Below are 15,215 nucleotides of genomic sequence, written 5' to 3'. Positions count from 1 at the left end.
TTCTGCAAGAAAGTGTCTTTTTTGACATATTTTTAAAATCTAATGTCAGTTACTGTTACAGGTCTATTATACACTGGTAACACATTTTGTACCCTCTGGGGTTCCTCGCGTCCAAAAAAGGACACACAAAGAAAATGCTATAAAATCATCATATATCAATATTTTTTTCTGCTTTTTTTTTGCATACATCTCTTAAACCACTTCAGTTCTGCTCAAACCTACCAAATGTTTATTAGTTTTCAGGATTTTAACCCTTTAAATGCCAGTTTGTAGACATGTTGCCTCTTGTTTTATTAAAAAAAACAACACAGAATATGAGATATTTCCCACATAATACATGATGGAGGGATGTGACATTGTTTTATATCAGAGTCTTTTATATCAAGACATTTCTCAAAACCAGAATATGATCAGGGTGACTTTTGAACACTGGAAATAAATCATGTACTCATCCCGGCAGTAGCCCCCGTGGCACTCAAAATTTCCCTGGAATTTTCTAGTTGAGTGTATTATCTCGGGTAAAAATCACCCGGCGTTAATGATGGTGTTTTGAATTTGAGCGATAGTGTTCTAGGGTTAAAAGCTTTTGACCGCATAAGGAGACAGAGGGGACTGTGTGTCTGCGTTTATTGCAGATCAACTTCTGTTAGGGCATGTACATGTGTGTATGCATGTCTTGCTATGGTCGTGGGGACAAATTTAGGTTCGAAACCATCATTGTGAGGTCACTTTGGCTTGTCCTCTTAGTTTCAAAGAGCTTTTTGAGGTATACCTGCAGTGACTGAGGTCAGAGTTAGGATAATTCTCTACAACATGAATGAATCTAAAAGTAACGTCCTCTGTAGAGACTGAAATGTGTGTGATGGATACACTACTTTTCTAGTTATTTATTACTAGGCCTTAAATATCATAAAATCATCATTAAATATTCATAAGACTGGCTAATGTACTTTCATGAACTAAGCTGGAACTGCTGATGCTATTTACTGTAGTCAAATAAACAAATTTTATTTAGCTGATATTTTGCCTCTAGGGTGTCACTGTGAGGGGCGTGTGTGTGTGTGTGTGTGTGTGTGTGTGTGTGTGTGTGTGTGTGTGAGAGAGAGAGAGAGAGAGAGAGAGGTGCATGTTCTTGAGCAAAACTTTGCTAACACACACACATCATAACTAGTCACCACATTAATAAAATGCTAGCCATGACATATATTTGACATGCATTCTTGACTTGCATTAACTAGCACAACTAGCCATCATACTGATTGATGTCGTGGATAGCTTCACATTGTGTCAGGTCCGCTCTGTAACGTGGATGGGTAGACTGGATGCTTTTTACATTTACATCAAAGACTATTGCCCACTTCATAGCAAGACATTCTAGTTTGAAGGAATTCTAGCTGTTGTCATTGCATTCAAGTGGATGAAGGCTCCTGCTAGCATATGCAATGACCCATTCAAGGCCATCTTGTTCTTGAGCCAGGACAGCACCAAGCCCACAATTACTGGCATCAGTCTAGACAATAAAAGGCATTGTGTAATCTGCATATGCTAAAATGGGAGATGGAAAAGCTCTTGATTGAGCTGCTGGACAGCTGCCACACATTGATCAGTCCGCTTAATAGTGAGTGAGGGCCACCCTCAGCTGAGACTGGTGCCAGCTAAGAGTTCATTAAGGGGTTTACCAATTTTTGCAAGTTTTTCGTATGAAATGCCTGTAATATCCCACAAAACCAAGGAATGCATGGATTTGCATGGATTTGCTTTGCCACTTTGTCGGGATCAGGTGAGACTCCCTGGCTGCTAACCACATGTCCCAAGTACACCAGGGCAGACTGTGCATTAACCTGTAGCAGGTAGTGGGCTATCCCTTCCAGGTCACCATAGGGTTTAGTCAAGTCTACTTCCTGGTTTTAATTGTTTAAGGAAGGCTATATATTTACCCTGATGCTGCTGCGCTCTCTCTCTCTGCTGCCTGTTGAGCCTGTAGAGTGCTGTCGCTGCTCCATATATGTTCTGTTTGGTTATTTTGTTAGTTTAGTAATTGTGTTTTGTTTAACTGTCTGTTAACGGTTTTGCTTAGTTTTGTTGTTTGATACAGTGCTTTGCACTTAGCCTTTAGTTCATTTGGTGTTTTCTATTAGTTGTTTCTTTTGTTTGTACACTGTTGGCCCTCCTGGCATTGATTTAATTATTTCATCCAAGAGTGTATACCCCTGCTGGGATCGTGTTTTGCTGTCCCTGTACGAGTACTGTAGGTACAGCAGTGAGCGTGGCTGGCCTGATGGTGGACGGTTTGGTGGTAGAGTTCCTCACCTGTGCTTCACCACCTTCCATAATAGTGTGTTTGGTAAATTTTGCACTTCCTTCACTATTTATTTGCATCCCTTTTGTTGATTTGCTGTGTGAGTGTGTAGGGTACAGGAGTGTGGTGAGTTACTCTATCCCAGTGTGAATCCTCTCCCTTCCATGTCTTTGGCCACAGCTGCTAATCCTACAGCTCTCTCTCTCCTTTTATTCATTTAAACATTGGACGGATTAGATCTTGAATCACCTTTTATATTTTCTATAGTTGTTTTTTTTAACTTCCCCTTCTTTCGCTGAAATATAATTCCAGTTTCAATTCACAACCTCTGCAAACAGCAAACCCCTCCTAACTGCTGACATCAACAGAACAGTCCCGGATGTCAAATGCTTGAAGGTTAACCATGGTGCAAAGAAAACAAAGCACACCACACCAGTTTTGCATTAACAATAAAAATTATTAACATACATTTTGAAACATACAAAAACAATAACAAGGCAGAAGGATGATAGAAGGCCAATGTCATTCCAACATAAACATCAATAATCTGTTTTCATTAATATAGTGAAATGAACTGGATGAATTGGACATAACGTCACTGTGAAACAAGTCTTTGTAACGACACATTATCTCATTAATTAAAATAGTGCCTGCTGAGATGATCACAATCATATTTCTCGTTAAAGAAAAGGAAAACAGATACACAAGCGCAGAAACTTTAAGATCTCTTGGACAGTCCTTTTTTTTTAAGTGCGGTTATAATAAGAGCTGCAATCTGCCTCGGCAACTAACTATATCACAGGAAGCACACAGACTGAAAGTTTTACATAAAAACTTGTTCAGTGCACCGATTCAGTTGAGCCATCCAATATGTTAAAGACATTCCCCCAGAATGCATGGCTCAACAACCTTTCCTGGTTTCTCTTTTATTCTTACAGTTTGAGAGGAAATCGACAGCGAAGATGTTCCAGTTGCTGTTGCATTTTAAAACCTAAAAAAACCTGAATGACACAATCATCCTTTAATGAACCAATAAGTCATGTTTGAGGTTTTTTGACTTTGATAAAGGCTCTTTGAGGGTTCTTTTCTCTTTTAAAAATGTAGCTAGCTGACAAAACACTGAAAGTGGCAACTCTATTTGGGATATCAGTCACTGGTCAGTAAAAACAGTTTGATTCTAACCTTACACTACATTCCAATTGCAAGTTTCAATCAATTATTAACGCTCAAACTACAAGTACAAATCAGAATTGAACACAAGTTTATGAAAACCTTCAGTCTTGAGTAGATCCAAATAAAATGAGAAGTACATTTGTGAAAAAGGAAATTTAAACCTTCACTGCTTCTTAATCTCTTCACATACTAAACACAACCGACCGTGTCCAGTCTTACTGCATAAATGCTGTGGAGCAGACCAGATCATCTTCATGGACGTCTGACAGACACTTGTGTTTTCTTCAGGCCAGGAGAATGTCAGATCTACACCACAAGTCCATAATCTTTTGGTTTGTGTGTAAATACAAACTGGGATACTTGTTTCAGTAATAATTTTATCAACCAACACATAGTATTAAACTGGATTCACATGCTTCCAACGCTGAACATCTTAACTGTCTAACTGAAGCCTTCCACACTAAAAACCTGACTGTATTGCTACAGCAGACTTGTTTTTCTTGTCAGTTCCAATTCTGCCATTAAGCATTCAACAGTCCAGAGAATATTCTTCTCATCTCTTCCTTAGCTCCTCAAATCCTTTGTATTTTCATAAATTATGACATTTAGAATACATCACTGTGTTCCAAGTTCAAATGGAGGAACTGTGGAGAACTCATGAAACTGTAGATCTGGGTGCCTGTCAATCTACAACAAACAATTTAACACTAAAACAAATTGCCAAGGACAGAAAGGGCTTTGGCCAAGTTTCAATTTTGTTTCTCCATCCTTCATTCAAAGATGATTTAGAAAAAACACCACAAGAGCAATTCCAAAGGCTTTAGTGAAATCACAAGAAAGCTGTCTGATTGTCTTTAACGTCAAACAACTTCACAACAGGAAGGGGTTTTTGGCAATGATGAAAGCAAAAACAAAAAAAAAGGTTTTAAGTGCAGATGCCTTTAGATGAAGATCTGTTGATCTTCATCAATGTTCAGTTGAAGTTGGTGAAATGGAGTCTGTAAAAGTAGCACACTATGTGATGAAGCAATCTGTCTTGTTTTGCTCTATACAACAAGTGGGACAGAATCCAACTCCAGTCAACCTCCAATTGAACAAAAGTGGGAAAATTAGGTTTTGAGATATTTCCAACGACTTTTTTGATTATTTGAATAGCTCCAGAGATGATCCTTTGTGTTGAAGTTTGTTATTTATTGTTTAGTGTTTATTATCGATATTATTATTATTATTATTATTATTATTATTATTAATCGACCCGCAGATGTCTTTAACTTTTAACTGAGACTGGTTCCTTTTGCTTCCTGTCTTATGAAGCTCAGTTGCATGGAAGCTCATTTCCGCCACGGGAAAGACAAGATATGTTAGGAATAGCAAACATACAATTACTCTTGGCAAGTCAACTTTAAGGGATTAGAAGTCAAAGGTCTGACTGGTTTTTACAGTCATTTTGATTTACTAAACCAAAACTAAGATTTACTAAATTAAGTCATAATTATGACATAAGTAAAAAGTTTGACATACTAATGCAAACTTAGATGAACTAATTCAACATTATGAAAGTAAAAATATTGGCTTACTTTGTCACAATTGTGAAATATTAAGTCAAAATTACGTGATTTAACTGAAAAATGGGAGACATCAGTAAAAGCTTGAGATTGAAGTAGTCAAACTCATAACACAGGTTCTTTGGACTTCACATATTATAATTTTGACTTCCTTCATTGTTTAAACTATCTCACCATTTTCATTTAGAAAGTTGTAATTTTGACTTTCCATGAGTATTTTTGTTTTGTCATTTCTAACTATTCATCTGTTATATCATTTTTTTTTCCCGGCAGAAATGGGCTCCCACACCGTGGTAATGCCAATCCTTATTGGATGTGACAGTGAGCTGTATTGTTTGTTCCTATCTTAAAGTGTCCCAAAAACAAAACACATGCTCATTCTCCGTCATGATAGCAATTATTTGTTTTTCTGGTCCAAGAATTCACCTTCTTCTAGTCTTTCTTTTTGAAGGCCCTTCCACCAACCAGTTCCACACTTCACTTCACCAGGAGTCTGCTCACTTTTCTGCAGCTAGATTTGTTAATTGAAAATATGACAAGAAATCTCTAAAGACTTTCGGTTTGGTATTTTCCATCAGGAGTAGCACAGAAGAGATGGCTGCTGTCACACTTTTCAGTGACATGTTCATTGAGACACTTATCACCAAGACCAAAATTTTTCTCTGCAACCAGCGCACTGGATGAAATCAGACACTAAGAGTGAATTTTAAGGTTTAGTTTCTTTAGGTGTAAGGAGGAGGAGGATTTTAGGGTCAGCAAATTTTTGTTTAAAATGTGAGATTCTAAAGAGCCTTCATCTCGCTTCAACTTTCTCAATATTTTCCTTGAGTAAAATAGAATTTTTGGATAGCTTTCTGTTTTTCATGAAACTATTAAGGGGCTTCAAAAAGTTTGATCTTTTGAGGGTAATGTAAAACCATGACTAATTTATTTCTTTTATTTTAAGAATTTAAGGTCATAGATGAAATGCTTCAACTTAACCAAGCCCCCTCAAAAAGTATCTATCCTGTGTTCTTCCGCGACAAGAAATCTTTTTTTGAGTTTATTTTTGTATTTAATGATCTGAAGGATGAGCGCTGGATCAAATGCTTCAGGTGTGTTTTTGTTTCTGTCTTGGTGGCTTAGGACATCCACTTAGTTTACGAAGTTTTGACTAGGTCGTAGACGTAAATGAGGAAGTCGTCGTCGAACTTAATGAAGTAGACGGAGGGTTTTGCCTCCACCTGGTGAATGACCATGCCCGTTCGTTTGCCGCCATCCTCTTTGGCGTACTCAACCTGTTTACCCACCAGGCTATCGACCACCTCACCAGGTTCCCTCTCCGTCGGGACACTGTCGTCTACAGAGACACGGAAAGAGAGATGTTACCTCTGATCTTATGTCAAACTTACCTGGTTTTTATGCTTCTACTAAAACAGAGAAAAACAAAGACAGATTTAAAGGAACAATTTTGGAAAATGCATGTTTGCCATCTTACACAGGGATACAGGAGATCTATATATATCTATAAGTAAGTCAACTAAACAGTCAAATAAACTGAAAACATGAAATGAAAAACTTACTAAAAATAAACACTAATACATTTAGATAACAACACATTTACAATACAATTAATAAAAATAAAAATACAGAAATAATAATAAACAATCAGAGCAAATATCAATGAAAAATGAATAAACAATGTGATGATAAAATATAAGTGTTCCTTTGTAAGGCATCAGAATTCAACTCATTCTGATAGTTTTTAATTACAATTAGCTGAGAATAATACATTTAAACAGCAGAATTTTCACACAGCCGTAGCTGGGTGCCTTTAACATGGATAAAATGACTACCCAGATATAATCCAAATGTTCAAGACATACAAAAGGAGCATGTGCAGATTCTCAGTCCTCCAGGTTATGGTATCTCAATGACTCACCTCAACGACCCTCAAGGATTTAAACACCCTACGAAAAGTTAACTGCCTGGAACAAATAAGTATAGTAGTAGTATAACCTCTAAAAAAAAGTTTACTCACTGGAGTCAGGCATGATGCGGAGGTCCCCTTCTTTATAGTCGTCCAGCAGCTGGTACATATAGAGGACCGGGTCTTTCTCGTAGGTGATATAGAACCAGGTGGTCATGATGGGAGCTCGGGCCAGCACCATCCCCCTCCACTCCTCCTTCGGACCTTCCTCCGTCTCAAACATGTGCTCCACTGCTTTACCTATCATGGCATCTGCCAGGCTGACATCTGTCAGACGGGATTTAGCTACAAGGATGAAAATAAATACTAATATCAATACATAATACATATATACATATACATACATACATATACAGAAATATGTATACCATGTTAGCGCGCCTTGCAATTATTGCATCATTACCACTATCTGGACAAGAAATTATAAGTTTGTTCACAGGGAAGCGCCAGAGGAGATGTTGTTAGTCATCCTGATCCACATGCTAACATGTTAGTAACATGTTAGTAACATGTTAGTAACATGTTAGTAACATGTTAGTAACATGTTAGCAAGTTATTGAGGTCTACCAGCATTAACAATCTAATTTATTATCATTCAGTGTGTTATATTTTGTGGTCGGTCAGTGTGATTCAGCTTGCAGTTCAGTCTTACCCAGTCTGTCAGGGAGCACCTCCAGTCCCTGAACCCTCTCGTCTTTATGAAGCTCCAGACCATAAACACAGTCAAAACCATCATACTTTATCAGATAGAGAGCCGGGTTCACTGGCACCTGGTTGAAATACATACAGTTGAAAACACTTGTTTTTCTTGCACCTCTATCCACAAATGTTTCCCTCTTTAATCATGTACCACAACAACAATACACATTTTAGTTTGCTGAAAGCAGACACTAGTGTAGCAGTGAAGATACAGAGCTCAGCATAGGTGTATGCAGACAGAACGAACACCATATGTTTAATATGGACTGCCTGCCTTTGGTAGGACAGTATATCAAACGTGACTATAAAACAACTTCTGTGTCTGCGTGAACTCAACTCTTTGATTACCTGGTCGAGCACTGTTCCTTTCCAGATCACATGGCCTCCTCCCTCCTTCCACACGTGCTGGATCCTGCAGCCGACGATGTTGCGTCGAGGCTGTGACAGAACTTTGGTGGTCGGACCCAGACTACTCTTATGTTTCCTTCACAATGATGAAACAACAGTCAACATTATCTGCTTTGAGCCTATGTTTGTGCTTTGAGCTGATTGATGCCTTTATGTGGGAATTATTGGATTATTCTAATCTCATGTTTCTCATGTTTCCTGATATAGGAAATTTGTAATTAAGTACTGTAAATGATGCTTATCATCTTAACTCACTTATGGGGATTCTTTTTCTTCATCATATTTGCAGAAACACCTGCATGCCCTGAGGAGAAAAACAAATCACATCACATTTATCAAACACTGTACAAATTACAACTTTCTGCCAAAAATAATGATGATGGTTTTGTGTGTTCTAGTCAGTTTACTACAGATCCTGAATACTTTATATTACAGCTGACCATCTTTAGAAGCATTTTAATAAAAGTAAAAAACTGCACACTGTCTTACACAGTACTGTTTTATACTGTCTGCTCTATGAACAAATATTACTTACACAAGTTCCATATTTATATACAATATATTGGTACATAGATGCTAAATGTGACCATGGCTGAATATAAGGAATATTGCTATTTTTATTTTCCAGCAATTGTTTGTCACCCCACCAATTTAGTCTTTAGCTCTGCCAATATCAGCAATATAGCAGTGTTACGGGGTGGGGTATTATAGGTGATTAAAAAGACAAACAAAATCTGACCATGGGCCATCCTAAAAACCATCTGCCAGACAAACTACAATAACGTGTGGAGACAGAAGTTAGTGTCTTTTCACCTGTAGCGTGTCTGCAGAGGCAGATTTTTACCTTGACATTAAATACTATCAAGGTAAAAGTCAACTTCCAGAGACTTAAACGTACAGCTGAGAGATAAGCCACCACATGTAAGGTTTAGTCAACTTTATTTTTCTGTCAACACTGTTGTGCAGTAAAACAGTTTCGAGCAGAGCTCTTTAGGCATGTGTTCGTGGACACTTTAAAAGGACCACACTGTACCATAGTAAATGCCATCTGCTTGGAACTTCTATTACTGACCATTTTCCAATTCATGCAAGTGGTGCTGTAGTTTTACATGTTTTTTCTCCAACTCAAGCTGAGTTTCTTAAAAATAAAATTAAAATCAACCAGAAAACAAATACTACCACCATGGAGAGACTGCAAGTTAAATGTACAACATGTTATTAGCTGCGTGTCCTGACCCGAAGGTGACCCCGGACCTGTATCAGCTGTGTCCCTGTGTCCCGGAGTGTTCTTCATTCATCTGGAGGCAGGGAGGCAGCCAGGCTGCCAGCCACACAGCTACAACACAAACCTGTCCAGGGCTGAAACAACAGAGGGAGAAAAATATCTACTGTGAGGAACAACAAAGCATTATTTATTCACATTATTCATATACATTTATTATTCACTCTATTAATCTCTATTCTTCACTTGCCTATTTTAGACTGTATTTTTTCCAATAAAAGTTCATCTACAACAGTGAAATGGAAATCTGAAATAAGAATCAAGAAACCGAGTTGTCTTTGAAGCTTATTTAAACCTTTCTCTCTCTTATACTCTCTTATAATCTGACCGTGCCCTGAAAAAAAAGCTCCACACAAAGTAGCAGCTAGGCAGCATCAGGTGCTGTCTTAAACAGCGGGAGAGTTATCAGGAAGGACAAAGAAAAGTTTTCTACTGAAGAGAACATTCACGTTTTTGTAAGCATTATCATTACTTTCCCACTGCGTCAGTTACATGAAACATTTCCATTACAGACTGACTGTTTAGACGGCTTTTAATGTTTGTGAACTAGCATGCTAGCATGTCTACAGTGAGCATGTTAACATACATGTAAAATACTTCTCAATGTTATCATGATGACTTTTGTTGTGAAACATGTTAGTATGTTAATTCCCCAACCACTACCATGTTGCACTAACATGTGCAATATGTTAATAGTTAGTAAACAAGGTTTTACCCAGTCTCAAGTATTCAGCAATAGTGATGAGATGTTTAGCACTTGATTTTCAGGAGTCGGGCTTCACGTCTGCAGGACAAAACCAGGATCAAACCTGTGACAATAAAACACAATTCAACAAAACTGTGAGATGACTGATCTGACAACATTCTGCAGGGCCACAGTTATGTTTTATTTCTGTGACTTGCAGTGACTGATGATAAAATAAGTTAAAATTCAATATTTGTAGTGAAATTATACAATGTAATGATATATACAATATCACCTGTCATATGAAGTTCCATACTTTAGTCATGTGATGATAACTGAGCTACTATGACTCTAAGAAAGGAAAAACAAACGGTGAGATGCAGCTGAAAGCTCTGGAAAAGCTAACATTGAGACTTTGAGTTAAGATTTTTTGTCAAATATGAATCTCTTCAGTGAAAACATTCAGTTTGTTTCTGGTTTTGAACAGCAGGGGGCGGCATGTCGACTGATACAGTTAGCCAGTCTGCTCTGTCAGTGAAGGTGCCTGATGAATTTTGATTCTGAAGCCTCTTTGTTTGACATTATTGCATTCTGCCCTGAACTCTGACTGCAGGTTGCATTATTCATCAGCAGGAAGGAATCATCAGACCATCCCTGTTTTATTTGTCACAGCTGTATGACAGATTTTATGAATAAGCCACAAACAATCAATAAACAAATGTTGTGCTTACGTACATATGTACTATACATGTATATCTAGCAATGGCACCAAAGTCTTGCCCTGCATTTGCCAGACATATTTCTTTTTTCTTTTACTGAAGATAAAATGTGAGTGTTTTTTAACCAGCGAGTGACCAAATTGTACCTTACAACTCATGGTGAAAAATGAAAAACAAATTGTGGATTTGTGAAAGAGAGTAAACAGTTGTGAAAATAAGAACAGGGCAGATTTGTGTAGAAAAACTAAGCTACAGCCTGTACCCACATCTTTAACAACTGACCAAACTGAGCCTGACTGCCAAGTCTGAAACCCACATCCAACCTGTGACCAAAAGCTGTATCTTTTCTTTATTTTTCATTGCTGAGAAACAAACTAGTGATGCATGGACATAATCGGCAAAACCATAGAGAGAAAAAGACAGAGACTAAAGAACTTTTTTATTTCAGTTTCAGTAACTTAAAATCGTACAAACATATTCACAATTTTGTCTGTTGTTTTTTCCATTTTCAGCTGTATCTACTTTATTTATAAATAACTTAACACGGAAAAAGGGGAAAAGAAGAAAATGAGGTGGTATGGGTGTATGTATATATGTATATGCACATACAGATAGGATGAAATGGGAAAAATTCTATATATATGATCCAGATTATGTAGAGGCATGCAGATCACTCTATTAGTATAACTCAGGACTCCAGATTCAAATAAATATATCTTTTTGGAGTCTCAAGGAATTATTATTTATTTGTTCCATGTGGTAAATTTTCCATACCTTCTCAGTCCATATACTGTATGTTGGGGACTCAGGTTTCAGCCACTTAATCATGATACATTTAATTGCTGCTGTAAGCAATATTTATAAAACATTTTTTTTTTTGCTCTTCCATCATTGCCTTCAGGTATTAGGCCCAATAGTGCCACCTTCGGACTGTGAAATTTTGGTGAAATACTTAAAGACCTCTCCCCAAAATATTCTTAATTTAGGTCATAAACAGAATATGTGTGTACCATATTCTATTTGAACATGTTAAGCCCATTTTAGCCACTATTTGAGGCGTCCAGAAAAATCTCATGATAAAAATCTCACAATTACCATTCTCATAATTTGTCCATTTGAATTCCCTTCATGTATTTCAGCTGGTTATTAGATGTGATCCAGTGCATATTTCTTCCCAAATTAACTGTGGTTTATTCAGCAATAAATTTAATAAAAAATGTAAAACTTTATTGCTTGTTTTTTTTGGCAAAATGCCAAGACTTATCTGTTTCTCCAATGTGAATATTGCTACTTCTTTTTGCAAGAAGTTATGTGCGAGGTAGGCCTCACATACAGCAAGTCCAGGATCCTGTCTCCACAAACTGAGTCAGAGTGGAAGAGTCCGGTGTCCGGGGATGTAGCGTGGACGTAGCCCCATGGCTGACAGTTCAATATCTGGACTGCAGAAATGTTCCTTTATGGCAGTGTGACCAGGGTGGCACCATCTGTTCATAAAAGCAACAAGCCCACCACCTCTTCTTCTCTCCGCTCTCAGATTTATTCCTGTCTGTCCGATCCGCCTGAAGGCCGTAGCCACGTTTCTGTGAAAAACATAACACTGCAGTCCCTCAGATTCCTCACTAGGGCCACTAGATCATCTATCTTATTGTCAAGTGATCTCACATAGCCGTGATGGAAGACGGGAGATATGCTCCATCAGTCTCTGTTGTCTAGACCCAGTACTCTTCGCTTATTGCCTCATTCCTCCTCTGCATACTCTGTGTGTTATCCTGCTGATTTCTGTAGGGATGTTCATTGTTCTGGTCGCCATGCCAGTTGGCTTCATTGCAATCAGCTGGTCCTTGGTGTAAACAATGTAACCGTGGAGTTGCTGCGCAATGGTAGTGTAGCTGAATGACATAATTTAAAAGGGTAGTTGAATGAAAGAAATAATTCCACGGTGAAAAAAACAGACTAGAATTCTCTCTACTAGTACATTTGGAGAGGGTGCAGCTTGAGTAAATTACTAGTAAATACTTAGTGACAAAGGAAGAAAGAAAAAAGTTGGAAAAATAAAAAATGAGCAGGAGCAACTGCAACAGACTGCATGCACAGTCAGCACATGCACACAATTTAAAAGAATGTAATGCAATAAAAAATACTGAAAAGAAATGTGTCAGTATATTTTCAATTCTCAACCCTTAATTTCAAGTGGTGCAACAAATGTTTGGTGCAGGGTTTCCATGGGTTGTGACTCAAACACTCCTGCTCACTGCTGGTTACCTGCAGAAGAAACTAACCTATCATAAGCACAAGAGACATTTTGCAGTGTTTTGCTGCAGCTGGTGGTGATTTCCCTCCTGTTGCTCAGCAACACATGATTAGTCATCATGTTGTCATGAGGGCCTGAGCAGTGCTGGACAGGAACGACAAAACGTCATTCTGTCCAGTGTGTAACTTCAATTTACTGGAACCACAGAAGATGAGTCTCGTACCAAACTGAGGGTAGAGGTAGATTGTTCTTTGCACACACACACACACACACACACACTGTACTGGTACTGTAAGGATCCCTGGACTGAAAAATGTACCAAATACAGGATGTTTCACTGTCTCCCCTAAAACATCTGGATCACATCAAGTCCCAGCATTGCCCAAACTGTTAAGACTGTCAGCTCTGTGGAATAACAAGTACAATAAAGCTGACATGTGTTTTGTACTTTAACAGTGACTCTGACAATTCTTTTAAACGGGTTTCTGTATTTAAAAAGTGTTTGCACCCCAGTCTGTTTTCTCTGGATTAAAGTCAGGTGCAAACTTTTGATGTTTACGAAAAGTCACATCTCAGTCTTAAAAATCTACTACCAATTTCACTTTCAATTCAGTCTGCTTTAAATCATTTTGCAGAATGATTGGTTGGCTGTTTTAGTACTCAGCTGCTTACCAAATTATTAATTTGACATACAATTGTAAGCAAACTGAAGCTAGCAAATTAAAACTATAAAATGCAGAAAAATTTAAACTTTTAAACCAATTTCTGCAGTAATTTAGTCAGGCCTGATGCCTATGGCAGCTTCCGCTGGGTGGGTTGTAAGATTTCCCTGTAGGATCAGACTCCAGTTGACCTTTGCTTTGATCTCGTTACAAGTTGGAAAAGGGGGCGTATCTATCAGTAAACTGGAGCATTCAAATCATCTTTCAATAACTTCTACAAAAAATCTGTACTTAATTCATTACTTTATTGACAGAAATCATGAAAAATGCAGCATATGTAAAAAACTGTGCCAAACCAGGCTCTGTGTTAAAAAATAAAGGTTTTCACTGCTCTCAGTCTACACTTTGACAGCTGTTTTAGCCCGTTTCTTTTATTTATTTCCCTTTTATTCTAACTGCTTTTCTCTGTCAATAAATGAGATGCTAGTTTGACCACCGCCTAGCTAACTGGTAAAAAAAAATAAAATAAATAAAATATATTGTCATTATCTGCACTGATAACGAACAAGCAGGTTCTGCAGGGCCAGCGTCAGCCATGTTGTTCGCTTTTTTCACTCACTATTATTTACAGCTCCAGATCAGGTGAAAAGGGGCGGATAGGGGTCTTTGACAAGCGGACAACGGGGGGACTGTCCGACAGCATTTCTGCAGAAAAGGCAGAAAAATCCCAGACAGAAAGACAGCAGCAGACTGGGTTAAGTCTCCCCCCGCCCCTCCCCCGCAAGACCAACCGTCGGCGGGAGAACGCAATTGACAAAACGAGCGCTCAGTGTGTTGTTTTGGCTGTTTACCTGCGGGCCAACTAGCTAGCTAACAGACAGGTGCATGTTTGTTTCTGTCTTACCGTTATTGTTTTTTTAAAAATGGAGGTCGAAGGGGACAGCAGCGGGTTTTCTCGCCTCCTGCTGTCTGTCCACAGAGCCCGTTTCGACTTCACAGGAACCAGCAGAGACTCCTCGGCCATCTCACCGTGAAAAGTTAAGTTAGACACAAGGAAACGTGAGACGTCCGGTCAAGCCTTTCACAATAAAAGAGCTTGTGCCTGCGATTAGACTAATTATACTTGTTATACATTTTCCAAAATATATAACACAAGAAGGGACGGTTCGTGTCGTTTTATCACTCATTTTAGACATCTTTAAAGGAACATCTAAAATTAGCAATATTTTTTAAATTATTGTGTTCAGTTGTCTTCCCCAGAGCCAAATGGATATCACTTTTATCTCTGTGCATTCAGTGCATCGATCTGGGACATGTTTGGCCTATCTTAGCACAAACACTGAAAGCAGGAAGAAACCTTTTTGTATAACATACATTTCAAAGGGAAAATACTCCCACCAAATATAATATCCTAAGTACTGAAAAGGGTAAAAACGAGACATGGTTCTAGCAGGTGTTGTGGTTGGAGCTTTTTGTTCATCAAAACCTTAGATTGATTAGTAG

General features: G+C 38.2%; 1 protein-coding gene across 2 annotated transcripts; it reads right to left on the bottom strand.

The window, feature by feature from the left end:
• Nucleotides 1-260: 260 nt before the first annotated feature.
• LOC130186169 (spindlin-1) lies at nucleotides 261-14,773 on the bottom strand. Of its 2 annotated transcripts, none has more exons than XM_056402965.1 (8): nucleotides 14,617-14,773; nucleotides 10,111-10,204; nucleotides 9,350-9,472; nucleotides 8,369-8,417; nucleotides 8,054-8,189; nucleotides 7,659-7,776; nucleotides 7,058-7,291; nucleotides 261-6,376 (listed from the first exon to the last, which is right to left on the bottom strand). In XM_056402965.1, exons 3-8 carry the CDS (start codon nucleotides 9,405-9,407, stop codon nucleotides 6,177-6,179), a joined length of 795 nt encoding a protein of 264 aa, XP_056258940.1. In that variant the 5' UTR covers nucleotides 9,408-9,472; nucleotides 10,111-10,204; nucleotides 14,617-14,773; the 3' UTR covers nucleotides 261-6,176. The 2 variants fall into 2 exon arrangements, with proteins under 2 accessions (XP_056258940.1, XP_056258941.1); XM_056402966.1 differs by having other exon boundaries at nucleotides 9,368-9,472.
• Between the last annotated feature and the right edge of the window lie 442 nt (nucleotides 14,774-15,215).

Source organism: Seriola aureovittata, chromosome 18 (assembly GCF_021018895.1).
Source record: "Seriola aureovittata isolate HTS-2021-v1 ecotype China chromosome 18, ASM2101889v1, whole genome shotgun sequence".
Classification (NCBI taxonomy): Eukaryota; Metazoa; Chordata; class Actinopteri; order Carangiformes; family Carangidae; genus Seriola; species Seriola aureovittata.
The sequence above is the reverse complement of the archived record's forward strand: the minus strand, read 5'-3'. Positions and strand labels throughout refer to the sequence as shown.

Coding starts and splice junctions, on each gene's coding strand:
- LOC130186169 (XM_056402965.1), bottom strand. CDS start 9,407: ATGAAGAACACTCCGGGACACAGGGACACAGCTGATACAGGTCCGGGG. Junction 8,190..8,368: donor AAGAAAAAGAATCCCCATAA/GTGAGTTAAGAT, acceptor ATCATTGTGAAG/GAAACATAAGAGTAGTCTGG. Junction 6,377..7,057: donor CCGCATCATGCCTGACTCCA/GTGAGTAAACTT, acceptor GTGTCTCTGTAG/ACGACAGTGTCCCGACGGAG.